At 36.7% G+C, this 16,197-nt stretch overlaps 1 protein-coding gene across 1 annotated transcript; it reads right to left on the bottom strand.

The window, feature by feature from the left end:
• Window positions 1–630: 630 nt before the first annotated feature.
• HELRODRAFT_178677 (hypothetical protein) lies at window positions 631–2,191 on the bottom strand (the record flags this gene model as incomplete). The annotated part of the gene is made up of 5 exons (XM_009026767.1): window positions 631–846; window positions 1,214–1,363; window positions 1,420–1,508; window positions 1,737–1,847; window positions 2,011–2,191. The coding sequence occupies 5 exons, from the start codon at window positions 2,189–2,191 to the stop codon at window positions 631–633; spliced, it is 747 nt and encodes a 248-aa protein (XP_009025015.1).
• Window positions 2,192–16,197: the final 14,006 nt, after the last annotated feature.

Below are 16,197 nucleotides of genomic sequence, written 5' to 3'. Positions count from 1 at the left end.
ACGCTTCTATACTAACTAATTCAAATGAGAAACATAATTACATCATTCTCAAACATAATTACAATACTCGCGCAATACCATTCACGTAGAACCAATTCACACAACACTCTATCAGCATGCATACAAAACCAGTTTATACAACGTTTTACTAGCATGAATACCAGCCATAAAACAAGCGCGCCAAACAAACCAGCACACGCACATTAATAATTAAATGTGTTACTGTTATGTTGTTGTGTTGTCCAAAGAAACGGCGAGGACGTTGCTTCTCTATTAAGTGAATTTGGCCTTCTATTAGATCGTGGATGACTTCTTAATCCAACATCTGATGCACGTAGTTTACCATAATCGGGGCATCAAGTACCAGTTGGTTTCAATTCTCTTGACGTTTGTAAGAGGCATTTTTCAAATCCAGCATAAAACTTGTGAGACCAGCTTTTTTAATCATCTTCCACGTAGAACGCTTTTGCTATTTTTTTAAGTCCAGCCGCGTTGATGTTACACTTCTGAAGTACAATTTTCACTTGAACCACAATTCTCTTCTTTGGCCGACCAATTGAACGACAGCCATTTGATAGTTTGCTGTATAACAATCCATGAGATAAACAAGACTCCGCCATAAGAATAACATCACCTATCCAGCGCAGATGTTGTAACAATAGATATTCTGCCGGTGCAGTACATGCAATCCTTAAACATATTTGTGAGGGTTATTTGGTGGCGCCAGTTTATTCCAAAAATGCTGCGAACACTGCAAAAAAGGAAGGTCTTGAGGGCTTTGATGTGTCGACGATAAGGATAACCATAACGCAGTGCAGAAATGCAAACAGTTTTGTACAGAGTAATCTTTGTCATCACGGTAAAATTGTGATTTAAAATATGCGAATCTTCAATCTGCGAAATGCAGCCAACGCCACTTTAACGCGATGCTCAATTTCACGATCCAGACAGCAGTCAGTACTGAACAAACTACCATGATACATGAATTCCAGCAAATCATTGAAAGCGTCTAGATGAACCACGAAAGGTGAAGCTGGTTTGTTTTGATTTGTACCGAGAGAGAGAGTACCTCGGTTTTTGCTTTGTTGACAAGTCATGCACGATTATAGACACACAACAAGACATTAAAACTATTTTTGAGTGCGGAAAGGGTGTTGGCAGGAAAGGCAACGTCGTAAGCGTATTGGAATTTAAAAACCTAGCCTGCCCCCACTTTAGCCAGAGATCTTTCGTCCGGCAGAAAAATTTCAGACAGTGCGGCAATGTCGATTTGATATCTCTCCAGCACGAGAGCAATAAGAGCGTTCGGACGTTCAAGGTCGCAAATCGAATAAGTCCACAAATCAATTTTTGTTTTTGACTGCTAAGAAAGGTGCCCAATGAGCACGGTTACACATTTAAATAAAGTTGGAAACGAACAATTTTCAGGCCAAATTTTTTAAGCCCTTCCTTTCTTGAAGTAAGCAGTGTGAGTTTTAAATAGGTCTTAATAAGGCTGTTCATATGCCCTGGAAGCTGCCAAAGATATTTGTCATTTTCTTTTTAAGTCTCAGCGACCATCACTCCAGAACCGCCTACGTGCAGCACACAGACGAGAGGCTTCTTATTTCATCTTGAATCTACCTCCGTCACCTATGTTACCATCGCCGCAGATCTTTAAAAATTCTCCTGTCAACGGTATTAGCGCGCAAAACAGACGCAGGAGAGTTTTAACGTGGAAAGAAATTGCGAAAGACCTCGGTCCACTAAACTTTGTTGCAGCCGTCGGAACTCAGTAGCATGGACAGTCTCCAAGACGACTAAAAAACTGCAGCGGCCCGCGGTTAATTTTATATCATGAATGCCGCCTGACGTGTGGTTTGCGATGAAAGTTTTTCTTCTCATAGACGATATGCTATCTCTAGCTTCGAGCTCCATCCACTTGGGTTTTGTTATTGAAATGTGCCTTCTGCGGGTTTTTAAATCAAAGTTAACCTTTTTCTAGGCAGTTTGGTAACTAGTGCTATCAACCCGGGTCATCAGATTTCGGCGCCAGAAACTCGCTTTCGCCCCTTCTGCTGTTTGCATTACTCATAGGGAGCGAAGAAGACGCCAACAGCTGAACTTTAGAAGCAGAGCCTGTGTCAGGAGGGCATTTCCATGGACTTATAGCTACATAGCTGACTAATGCAATGCAGCCCATGAGACCCATACTCCACTATCCCCATAATTTTTCAATTAAAAACGTAGTGTACAATTAAATCAACGATTTGATTCTATAAGTGATGACGTAGATTGAAGTGAAGTATGAGCATTTTTTGTTATTTAAAATATGAATTTAAACTACGAAAAATCAATTTTATTGAAAGGCTGCTGATCTGATAAATTTATAATCTCTCAACACATTTTTAAGAGGTGTTTTAAAATAAAAAAAGTTATAATGTGTATGTTTAGGTAGATGACATTAAAACAACAGATATAAACATATAACATATAACATAACATAAACAGAAAATAGAGAGGCGCGAACTGACGTTCCTATGCCTCCATCAAATGAAAAGCTTCTATTGTATTTTAAAAATAATAAAATAAATAAATGAAGTAAAATAAAATACAGTAGGATGAAAATACAGATTGTTAATGATAAATGTCTATATATACATATATATATATACATATATACTTGATATGAGTGCTGCATTTAATTGTGTCGATCATACTCGTCTCATGTATAAACTCTCCACAAATTTTTTTCTCTCTGATTCAGTCTTATCGTGGTTCGCTTCCTATCTTTTAGGCCGCACCCAGCAGGTTTCTTACAACAACACCCTCTCTGACATAAACAAACTATCGTTTGGTGTCCCCCAGGGATCTCTGTTGGGACCTCTGTTGTTTCTTATGTACACTGCTGATGTTTTTGATATCATTCAAAAATATGAGTTCAGCTCCCACGCCTTTGCTGATGATATTCAGTTATTGGTTTCTTGTCCTGTTGATTCGATTGATGCTTCTCTGAATGAACTGACTGACTGTCTCATCGAAATTGGATCTTGGACGAGTATGAATCAGTTAAAGTTAAATCAATCTAAAACACAAATATTACCGGTTGGTTCTTGGCAACAGCTGTCGAAGGCCAAAATTTCATCGATCAGTGTCGGCAATGACATCATTGAATTTTCCACATCTGTCCGTAGTCTTGGAGTTATTATTGACTCAAACTTAAAGATGGATTTACATATTAATAATTTAGTGAGGGTCTGCTCCAACCAACTCCGTTTATTACGCAATGTCAAAAAATCACTAAACACGTCTGTTCTTCAAAGCTTGGTTTCCTCTTTCGTCTTTTCCAGACTAGACTACTGCAATGACCTTTTTTATGGTGTCACCAAAAGGTCTTTTTCAAAGCTTCAGTCAATACAGAATCGTGCGGCCAAGCTGCTTTTGGGTGGTTCGTGGTTCGATCATGTTACGCCTATTTTGAATAAGTTGCACTGGTTGAGGGTTAAAAAACGTGTTTCCTTCAAGTTGGCAGTTTTGATGTTTAAATGTGTCAATAATACAGCACCTCCCTACCTCATCGATAGATTGGAATCATACAAATCTCATTTTTCAAAATATTCCTTCCGATCAACCGAGCGCAATTTATTTTTTATCCCGACCACAAAGTTGGTGACGGGTTCCCGCAACTCTGCGGTTCTTGGCCCGATTGTTTGGAATGGTTTACCTCTATACTTACGTGACCCTAACCTATCATATTTACAATTTCGAAGTCAACTTAAAACTTATTTATTTGCACAATGAATGTCCGTCTTATTTGTCTATGATTTAGTAGCGCTTTTGAGATTCAACAATAAAAAAGCGCTGTATATAAATTTCCGTAATAATAATAATAATAATATATATGTACATACATACACATATATACACACACTCACACAGGCATCAACCCACACACACACACACACACATTAACCACAAAGATGTCAAAGATAATATAAACATATAAACTATGACATTGTGCCAAGCGAGGATCCCCAATTGAACACCATGTCCCTAGAATTCATATGTCGATCCATATATAGAATAATTATATCCATCCAACTTCATCGATCCAACTTCATTTTAAATGTTTCAATATCTTTAACCATCACAATGTCCGCATCCAAGCCGTTCCATAACTCAACCACCCTATTGGAAAAACAAAATTTCCTATGATTCGTGTTAAAACTATGAGTAGACAACTTGAACGGATAACCCCTGGTACGATCATCGTTAGGTTTTTTTAACACAAGATAACACGATGATAATACGCTGTTCCTAGTTATGTTGAAAACTGTGATAAGATCACCTCTGACTCGTCTATACCTCAGTGTGGGAAGATCAAGGAGTCTTAATCTCTGCTCATAATTGAGTCCAATAAACTCTTTCACCATTCTTGTGGCCCTCTTCTGAATCCGTTCAATATCTTCTATAACTTTCAAAACCAGGAAGACCACACCGAAGCAGCATACTCTATCTTTGATCTGACAAGGGATTTATATAAGATTAAAAAAGTGGGTTTAGGTAATTTCATAAAATGTCTATTTATCAATCCTAGAGTTATATTACACTTATTAATTGTATTATAAATGTGTTTATGAAATTTCATGTCTGGTTCAAATATCACCCCCGAATCTTTAACAAATTCCACATTTTCAAGAAGTAAACCATTCATAGTATAAGATCTCTTGCCACATGCTCTACGCCTATAATTCATAAGACACATTTATCATCCACATTCACCCCAAGCTCCCATTTTACACACCAACCATAAAAAACATCCAGACATGCCTGAAGGGCCTCCATATCATCATTAGAAGAGATACACTTGAACAATTTAGCGTCATCAGCATATAGATACATCCCAACATTAGAATAATTCTTACATAAACAAAAAATATCATTCACATAAATAACAAACAAAATTGGTCCCAACACACTGCTCTGTGGAACCCCACTAATCATTTTAAAATTATCAGACAAACTTCCATTCACACACATTGCAAATGTTCTACCACTAAGATAATCAGAAATCCAATCAACCACAATCCCATTCACACCATATTCGCATAATTTTTTAATTAACTTGTGATGAGGAACTGTATCGAATGCTTTCTTAAAGTCTGTACAAATCACATTAATTTCCTCGCCTTCATCAATCGCAACACTCCCGTCATCTACCATTTTTAGCAACTGCATCGCAGCTGATTTATGTGGCATAAACCCAAACTGTCTAAAATCAAATAAATTATTGGTAATAAAATGAGACATAAGATTATCTTTGACCAATGTTTCCATCACCTTACAACAAACACAACAAAGAGATATTGGTCTATAATTTGTTACATTGCAGACATCTCCTTTTTTATAAACTGGCACTATTATACTGTGTCTCCATTCATCAGGTATCGTACGAAGCTTTAATGACATATTAAATAAGCTACATACAAAATGTGCAATCTCTTCACTACATTCATATAATACTCTGTTGAATAATTTGTCTGGCCCAGCTGATTTATACTTATTAATTTTTTTAAGTTTAGATAAAACTTCCTTAACTGTAACAGTTATATCGTCCACCGATGAAGTAAAATACCTACTACTGTTGCGAGTTTCTTTAGATATAAGAAACAACAAGTAAGAATATTTATAACGTATTTATTTGCGCAATACAAAATAAATGAAAACGTGTTCGGCAATGCAATTAGACAAAGAGAAGTTCGATCGTAAAATGTCGCAAGAAGAAGGGCTGTTGTCTTTGTGTTGAAGCTATATATAGTAAGTCGTCACATGCTTAGATTAGGGATGTGCGGTTCAACAATATTCCCCTACCAGATCATCAGCGCAAGCTGTTGATCGATGCTAATCAAGATATCGAGATTGGAGGTGAACTGTTCTTCCCGATCTTGTGGTTCTCCGGGGTGATGAAATGTTGGTGTCGATGGATCGATTTGGGTGTGCTTGTGTCGACGTAGATGTTTCTGTTGTTGACATGTCCTCGTCCGTTGATGGAGATAGCGTTGACGTTTTTGTTGATGCTGATGTGTCGTTCGACGATGGAATTAATTTTGTTGAAGGTGTTGTAGAAGGTGGTGTCAGCGCTGTGGTCGTTGGCATGGGTGACGGTATTGATGGTGCCGGCGAGTATGCGGGTTTGAGGCGGTCTATTGCCACCGTGTCCCTATGCCCCTTTTTGTCAATGACGAAATATTTTGGGTGTCGTTCTACCACTGTGTAAGGTCCCTCGTATGGAGGTTGTAGTGGTGAGCGGTGAGCATCCGTACGAATAAAAACCTGTTCTGTAGTGAAGAGGTCTTTTGGAATGTAACTCACATTTGAGGTCTTTTGGAATGTAACTCACATTTGTACTTGTTCTTGGTTGTGTTGCTTGTAGGGTCTCCACCCAGCATTTGAGTTTTAATGCATGGGTGTGTACATCGGTTGTCTCTGGCCGTGGGTTTGGAAAATCTCCGGGAAGGCGGAGTGTTGTGCCGTAAACAAGTTCTGCTGGTGACAACTTTAGGTCTTCCTTCTCCGTTACACGAATGCCTAATAGCGTCACTGGTAATACATCCGTCCATTTGTCTGAACCGTGAGCCATAAGTGAGGCCTTAAGCTGTCTATGCAATCGTTCCACCATACCGTTGGCTGCTGGGTGGTAGGCGGTGGTGTGAATATGTTTAATGTTTAGTAACTGGGTGAATCTCTTGAAAGATGAAGATGTGAACTGGCTGCCTCTGTCTGTTGTAATTGTTTCTGGGATTCCATACAACGAAATCCAGTTTGAAAATAATTTATCTACTATTGTTTCCGTTAGAGTATTTTTGATGGGAATTGCTACTGGCCATCTGGTGAAGACATTGGTCCGACTAAATCGATGTGTACATGCTGAAACCTGCTGCTTGGTGGAGGGAATTCTGCTAGACGTGAAGCTGTATGTCGATGTACTTTGCTGCGTTGACATTGCAGACACTCTCTGCACCAGTTACGGATGTCTTTATCAATGTGGGGCCAAAAACATACCTGGCTCTAATTATTTTCAATGTTGCTTTCGCTCCTGGATGTGACAGGGAATGGAAATTCAGAAAAACTGATTTCCGCATGCTTGTTGAAACTAGAGGACAAGGGGTGCCTAACGAGGTGTCGACAACGATATTGTTTTCTGAGTTGTTGACTGGAATTGTGCTGATTTTTAGTGAGTCTGTGTTGTCAAGGAGTGTTGCATCATCCTCCTGTTTTTTCGACATCTCCTCCAGGTTAATTGCTTTTGGCGTTATCGTGGCTACCTCTGTACGTGATAGCGCATCAGCTACAACGTTGTTTTCTCCTTTCACGTGTCGAATGTCTGTTGTGAATTGTGAGATGTAATCCAGGTGTCTGATCTCTTTTGGTGTTAAACGACTTGAATCTGAACGTAAGGCAAACGTCAATGGTTTATGATCAGTGAATATTGTGAACTCTCAACCTTCGAGGAAGTGTTGAAAATGGCGGACAGCTGAATACACTGCCATCAGTTCTCGACCAAATGTACTGTAGCGGGTCTGCGCTAGGTTAAATTTTTGCAAAAAAAAGGCTATAGGTCTTGCAATCCCCTGACTTTTCTGTTCTAGTACTGCTCCCGCAGCAACGTCTGAAGCGTCTGTGAAAAGTTGAAAGGTGCCTTTCTCTTGAACGCACCATAGCTTGGTTGCCGCTAGTAATGCCTGTTTGGCCTCTCTAAAACTTTGTTGTTGCCCTTTGTTAAATTTTATGGTTTTCGATTTGCCAGTTAAAATGTCAGTGAGAGGTGACAATATCGTTGAGCATTTAGGGATGAATCGGCGGTAAAAATTGATCATTCCGATGAATCGGCGTAGTTGTTTGTCAGTCGTTGGTTCAGCAAAATTGATGATTGCTTTGTTATCGAGGGGTCTAAGGCCTTCACTGTCGGGTTGGTGCCTCAGGAATGTTGTGGATGATTTGGCCCATTCGCACTTGGATGGGTTGATGGTTAGTCCGTTGTCTTGCAGTCGTTGAAGGACTTGTTCTACATGGCTTCTGTGTTCTTCGAGGGTTTTGCTGGCTATTAGTATGTCATCAATGTATGCTTGGACAAAAGGTAGCCCTCTCAAAACACTATCGATGAACCTTTGAAAAGTCTGTGCGGCATTTCTCAGCCCGAACGGCATCTTCAAAAATTCAAACAGACCGAACGGTGTTGTTACCGCAGTTTTTTGGATATCTTCTTTTGCTACCGGTATCTGGTGGTAAGCCCGTACGAGATCTAGCCTCGTAAACCATCGCACCTGTTCCAGGCTGTGAGCGATATCATGGATGTGTGGAACTGGATATCGATCAGGTGTGGTCCTGTTGTTGAGTGCGCGGTAATCTCCACAAGGCCTCCAATCTCCTGATGACTTTGCAACCATATGAAGTGGTGATGCCCAAGGACTGTTTGATGGTCTTATGATTCCGAGTTGATACATGTATTCGAATTCGGCTTTGGCGGCTCACAACTTCTCTGGGTGCAATCGTCGTGAGGCCGTATGATGTGGTGGTCCAGAAGTCACAATGTGGTGTTGTATCTTGTTTTCATTTTTGTTGTTGTTGACAGGCATCGTTAACTTAGGAAATTTGTCAATGATTTTACCAAAGTTGTTGTCCGAAGCAATGTATGGCTTGACGCCAGAGATTATATTGGAGCGTTCAACAACCTCCTGTATCTGTAACGTCGTGATGTTGTCAACAATTTTGTGTCTCCTCATGTCGACTGCAATATCGAAGTGTGACAAGAAGTCGGCACCCAATATTGCCTGTGTGACGTTTGCAATGATGAAAACCCATTTGAATTTACGTCGTAAACCGAGGTCGATAGTTACGAGCTGTTGTCCAAATGTGTCGATGGTGGTGCCATTTGCAGCTTGCAGTTTGTAGTCAGATTTGGGTCTTCGGAGGTGTTGTCGTGAAGGTATGATACTTACTTGGGCTCCTGTGTCGACCAAAAACCTTGTCTTCGAAATGTTATCAGTGACGTAGAAAAGGCGACACGATTTGTTGAATGTTGATGTGGTTTCTTGTTGTTTTTGCGGCTGTTTGTTGTTGTTTGTCACTACTTTTGTTTGTTGATGTTTGTACATGATGTAGGCGACTAAAAGTGTTGTGGCCAGAGGTTGCCGCCGCCATTAGCAACTGGCCTGGTAGTTTGACGACTTGGCGACTTTTGCTTTGAAGTTGCATGGTCTCGCACACTTTTTTGCTCTGTCCCCATACGTTTTATGGTACCAGCAAACATCTGTCTCCTCACCATCTGCTGCTCTAGATGGGAATTTTGTTTTCGTTTGTTGTTGTTGATGTTTGCGCCTGAATGCAAATACCTCATCTCTCTTAGTCGTTGTTTCTTCGGTACCAGATTTTGTTACGGCGTTGTGTGTTATGGGGGTAGAACCATTTCAATTGGATATTTGATGCATTCGGTCAGCTATGATTGCTAACCTTTGTAGCGACTCGTCGGTTGAGACTGCTAGATGCATTTGTATTGCGTATGGTAGCTGGTCCAACCACAATTGTTTCAAAATGCTTTCGTCTCTATTGTTTGCCCCCCACAGGCTTTGCATGTGCATCAATAGTTGTGATGGCGTTGTGTCTTCCATGGCCACGCCTCGGAGCAACGTGCGCAAATTTTCTTCGTCTGAAACCGAATACCTCTCCGTTAACACGCGCTTCAGTGAGGTGTAAGTTTGTGCCGACGCCAATTCCGTTTCCACATCTATGATGACATCCATGGGTAGGCTTTCGACCAGCGTGGGGTACCATTCATCTTCTTCTGAGAAACCTCGGCCCTTAAGCACATTTTCAAAATATGTGAACCACGCTTTGGGGTTCGCCGTGCTGAATGTGTTTAGTTGGAGTGGGGCTCTCGTCGCTGTTTTCTTTGTCGTGGTTTCGCAAGCCAATTTGTTGCGAGTTTCTTTAGATATAAGAAACAACAAGTAAGAATATTTATAACGTATTTATTTGCGCAATACAAAATAAATGAAAACGTGTTCGGCAATGCAATTAGACAAAGAAAAGTTCGATCGTAAAATGTCGCAAGAAGAAGGGCTGTTGTCTTTGTGTTGAAGCTATATATAGTAAGTCGTCACATGCTTAGATTAGGGATGTGCGGCTCAACACTACCCATATTAGTATCATTAACATCATTCACAGATAAATTGAATACACTATAAAAGTTTTGCCCAAATGAATCAGCCTTTTCAGTGTCATCATAAACATTCAAAACCTTGCCCTGACCATCCAACTTATGAAGGACATCAATATCCCCTTTATTTTTTCTGGCTTTATTAATGTGCTGCCAGAACACTTTTAGATTGTCTATTATTTTTCTTAAAAAATTAATCATAAAATTAGTATCAAATTGAAAAATATTTTTTTTAATATCATTTTTTATTTTTTTATATTCATTAAAGATTATACAACTTTTAGAAGTGACATATTTTTTCCATAATCTATTTTTATATTGAATCAGATTTATAAGGTTTCTGGAAAATTTTAATGCAAATCCATTATTGCGACACCCAACATCAATTAAAAGAATAAATTTATTTGTAGCATCGTTTAGTAAAGTACAGAAGTTCTTCCAGGCTTCATTGAGTTTCACAACATTATAAACTTGTTTAAATACACACATTTCTTTACTTAATTCAGTTCTGACATAAACTCTCATCTTATCATACTCACCTTTGTTAAAATTATATTTTTGCTTGGCACGTTTTCTAACTAAATTCCAAGTATGTCTCAATATGAAGACCAGAACAATATGATCACTATTTCCAATTGGGGAGTTATAATCGATGTTGGCAACCACATCCTTGTCATGAACCAGAATCAAGTCTAATATATTGGATTTTTGTGAAGTACGAAACCTAGTAGTTTTAGAAAGATCACCGCGTTTTCGACATTATTCAACTTGTAGTTGAGTTTCTCAATTTTTCTAACGAGACTTTTATCATCTCGATGAAGTTTATTAAGATTGAATAAAAAACTTTTAATATTTGACATTTTTGACAAAACATTATTAATAACGTTTTTACTACAGAAAAACTCTTTACGGCATCAACTGCCATCATCAGTGTAGTTATATAGTATTGTTCCGTCTTTGTGTCTTTGTTTTTACAGCGACTTCGATTGTAACTTTTGTAACTTAATTAGATTTGTATCTTTTATTATTTAGGAGATTGGTTACTCGTTGGAGTTTTTTTTCTTTATCTTCGGCTTTTGATGAGTGAGTATACGCACTGTTGACAAAGGCACTGATCGTACTGGCTAGGAATGTTTCAGTGCACTCACTAATCCCTTTGAGACAGAGTCCTTTGTTCGTTGGTTTTGTGTAGACCGTAGTTGTGAATTTATTTTCTTCTTTGTTTGTAAGCACGTCTAGGAATGGCAATTTATTATCAGTTAATTTTCTATAGTAAATTACAATTTGGATTTGTTGTATATTTCCAGTAGTTTGGTGATTGTATTGGGGTCGTTGCAGGCAACCAATATATCGTCGATGTATCGACATTATATTTGTGGTTTAAGCTGTGGATGATTTGCGAATGTAATCTTCCCTAAGTGAACCATGTAAAAATTTGCAAAAAATACACCCAGTGGAGACCCCTTTGCGATGCTGTCGATTTGTTTATAGAGTTTGTTGTCTGGACAGTAGAATAGCGCTTCCAATGTGCAGATTTCTAGTAGGGATTTTTATTGTTACAATTAAATTTAAGGAAGTACATCCCAGAAGAAGACAGATGGTGCATGTTGGCTCCGTTGCCAGTCGCCGTTTCTGATCTGGCAGGTTTGTAACAGTTTTTTTGGAATTAAATATCATCTCACGCGATTGAATGTGTTATATTCATCTCATGAATACACATTCATCACACTTTTAGGTTGTGAATATAATGGGAAGTTATATGTTAGTGGCGGTTTCAAGTATTGTGATCGTTCTAAAGTAAGAAAACAGGTATTTCAGTATGATCTAACATTTTGACTGAACAACCTCCAATGTTGAGCAAACGTTATGGGCACGTTATGTTTAGCGTTGAAGACGCGCTCTTTGTAGTTGGTGGAAGATCCCGAGAAGTTTTGATGGTTTGCCCGCTGTCCGTATTAGTCGTCGTTGTTGTTAATGTAGCTAGAGTGTTGTTGCAGATAATGACGCTTGTTAATGTCTGGTTTTGCAGTGGTTGAAAATTTTTTTGGTTTTTTTAATTTTAAAAATAGATTTTTACTGATAATTTATTTCATGGGACTGTTAGATCTGCCTAAATAATTACACAATTTTTACTTAAAATTCATACGAAGAACGGAGAGATGTACGATCGTGAACTGGTCAATGGTCTTACGTGATGAAGTTGAAGTTAACTGCGGTGCAATCTCCATCCTTTCTCGTCAACAACTGCCTTTATACATTTGTAAAAAAATTTGCTGGCGACCGAAGTATTGAAATTTTCGTTCAAAAAATGAACTTGAGCAAGTATCTGAATGATAAGAGGCCATCAACAACATCATCACCATCGTCGTCATCATCATCATCAAGTGCATCACACGCGTTTCCTGTTCAAGATATCAGAGATGATGATCATGCAACAAATAATAACGGAAAAAGTTTACATCTGATGATGAGGAGGATGACGGAGATAATGAGCTAAGCAACGTTAACTGAAAAAAATTGAAAAGAGATGATGTTGACGCTGATTATTTTGATAGTGAAGTTGATAGTTCCGACGACGATGACGATGACGATACTGATGACGTCAATGATAAGGATGAAGTCGCGGTTAACAAAATTATAGACGAAGTTGAAGGTATTGATGACGACAATGATGCTTTCGATATTCCCGATGACAAAGGAAGTGAAAATGATGCCAAAAGAAATTTTAATGGTGTCGACATTATTGGTTACAATGTTGATGAAGTTTTTCTTCTTCTTCATTGATGAAGAAGATAACGAAGCTGATGATGAATAATATATGGAAGTTTTTTTTGATGATGGTGTTATTGCTGATGACGATAGTGATGTCATTACTGATGATGATGTAAAAACTGATGATACTGAAAATTTTAATTGTAATGAAGACGTCACTGTTGATCTTAAAGATGATGATTGTCAGGTTTATAAGTGCAGTGCGGCTGATAGCAAATGTTCGATCATTTCTTGGCTCGGCCTCGCCAACATGTCAGATGATACATGAAAATTTTTGTTGCACAGCGAACGGATTTTTTTTAGTTTTTATTGATTTAGTTTAGTCTTCACATTCGTTTGTTTAGCGTTAGATGTGTATTTTTCATATTTCATAGGAATAATTTAGTTGAGGTTAGAGAGTTTAAAATCTAATTTTATAAACTCAAATAAAAAATTAAAAACATTCATGATTCGTGTGTGGATATTGTTAAATAACTTGTGGACAAAAATAAAATTATAATTTTAAAATGAGTACCGTGTTTAAGGTGATGGCGATGATGATAGTGATGATGATGGTGAAGGTTAAGATTATGATGGTGATGGTTATTGAGATGATGGGGATAATAACGATGATTAGATAGATGATAAGATAATGATGGCGTCATAACCAAACATTACGCAGTACTGTCTAGCTGGAATATTATTATATGAAACACATCATGCATACAATACATACATCATCCTAGCTAGTCAAGTTAGACATACACATATGTCATATATATTTCATATATCATAGCTTAATAGATAACATAGCTTAAGACTAGTTTGCTAGCACAATAGAGTTTGGCGACACCATGGTAAAGAACCGGAACCCAACAAGCTTATTTTTCTTATTAATAATTTTGCTAAGAACTAAAGCATAAATCAAGTGTAACAATTCCGTTTTGCTAACAATTTGTTTTAAATTAATATGGCTTAATTATCCAGAAAATTTTTATATACAGCTGATCAGTACCCAATCTTACAATTCTGAATGCAGTTTATCAACACCACAAGATTTGTTTTCATCGATCTAAGTTTATTCAAAACAATTTCATAATTCATATCGTCTGGTATCATATCTATAAATTGTTTAAATTTGCTTTCATTTGCAGAATTTTATTGTCGTCTTCAAGTACAAACCCATTTTGGAAACTGGCATTTATCAGATTCACAATTTAAACTGAGTTGAGACTTAGTTCGCTATTTAGTTTTCTTAAAGATTTGATTGACTCTTTCACTGTTTGTTGACTATTAAGATTTTAAAAGTGAATGATATGAACTGGCTGCCTCTGTCTGTTGTAAAGGTTTCTAGGACGCCAAACAACCAAATTTAATTTGTAAATAATTTATCTACTATTGTTTCAGTTAAAGTATTTTTGATGGGAATTAGTCATTTAAAACAACTTTATTATTTCTATTTAAGACGTTGCTGAACTCAGGCACAGATTTTAAAATTTTCAAAAAACATTTTATTAAAGTAGCAATTGATAAGGTTATTTTTGACATAAGAATTCCGTCCACAACATAAATTTAAACTGCTGATGACATTCAATAAAGTTTTTAATTTTGATCCTTTTGTCGAGTGAAAATATTTGCACCTAATACGTTCAATAGTCCTTTCCTTCGACAAACACAATATAGATGAAGGAAACTAATAAAAAGAAAGAAGTTTTTTATTTTTAAAATTTTCACAAAATTGAATCCTGATTATTTTTCTAAAATCTTTTATGTTGTATTTATTTTTTTTTTCTTGAGGCTTAAATGAAACTTCAAATTTGTATTAAATTCAGCCATTATATGCAGAACTTGTAAGAAAACATTTTTGCAAATTAATAAACCTCAATTCACGAAAATTCTTATATCAACTAAATAATGAAATATATAAAATGTGAAAAAAATCAGATTTTGAAGGATGACTTCTTCCTAAATGTTATAAATAAGTTAACGACCCATGCAACAAATCATTTTGACGTTTTGTTGAACTCAGGTATTAAAGTTTTTAAAAAACTTTTCATTGAAGTAGCAATTGATTAGGCTATTATTGACTTAATGATTCTCTCCACAACATAAATTTAACCTGATGATGACATTCAATGAAGTTTATAAGTACACAATTAATCTTTTTGTCGGGTGAAATTATTTGCATCTAATACGTTCAATAATCCTTTTTTATCAACCAACAGAATAAAGATCAAGGAAGCTTATAAAAAGAAAAAAAAAATTATTTTTAAAATTTTCACAAAAATTGAATACTGATTATTTTTCTAAAATCTTTTTGGTTGTATTTATTTTTCTTTTTTTCTTGAAGCTTCAATGAAATTTCAAATTTTTAATAATTTCAGTCATTATATGCAGAACTTGTAAAAAACTCTTTTGCAAATAAATATACCTCTATATGAACAAGATTGAAACAATTTGACCAAAATCATTGTTGGGCATTTATAAAGTTTTCAGATGGAAGCGCAGAGATTAGTGAAAACAACAAAAGCATTTGTTGGCTATTTATTTACTGTTTTTCTGACAACTTCCTTTGCTCATAAGGTAAATATATTCAACGAATAATTACCAAAATTTGATAAATAAATGAATAACTTTTTTCAGATAGCAGAAGAGACACTGTCCGTGAATGAAACGATGGACATCTTCAACACTTCCATTAGGATGAGTACGTACTTGGTGACCTTTGTTGTCTGCGACTTTCTCTCAATGTCTCAAATGAGCCAGAGTGGAGTTAAGGTTGGTAGGATGGATGTGAATGGTTGAAAAAGACGTTGTTTTGCAGTTCAACCCATGAATTTATCCGAACAAGAATATTGACAATATTATATCCTTTCATTGCAAATTTCTGACAAAGCGGCTAAATATAATAATTTTCTGTTTGACATCCTGATGTAGGAATTTAATATTTCAATGTTTTAGATCTCGATATACGCTGCAGTAGATTTAATTGATGAGGTCGATTTTGCTCTTTATTGACACAATCGTCAAATTGGTTGATCATTCTGAAAAGTCTTTCGGAATCAAGTATCCTCTGAAAAAACTAGGTAGTAAATGATTTTTAAAACTTTTAAATATAGACTTAGTTTTATTTTTAATAGGTTAAATTGGTATTTCAAAATTTTTATAAATAATTTTTAATATTCTTAAAAAGTACAAGGTAAAAGTTAATAAAATAATTTTGTGACATTGCAATCGCTAATTTACTGACA

This window comes from Helobdella robusta, assembly GCF_000326865.2.
Source record: "Helobdella robusta unplaced genomic scaffold HELROscaffold_49, whole genome shotgun sequence".
Lineage (NCBI taxonomy): Eukaryota > Metazoa > Annelida > Clitellata > Rhynchobdellida > Glossiphoniidae > Helobdella > Helobdella robusta.
Note: the sequence above shows the minus strand (reverse complement) of the source record. Positions and strands in the feature narration are given on the sequence as shown.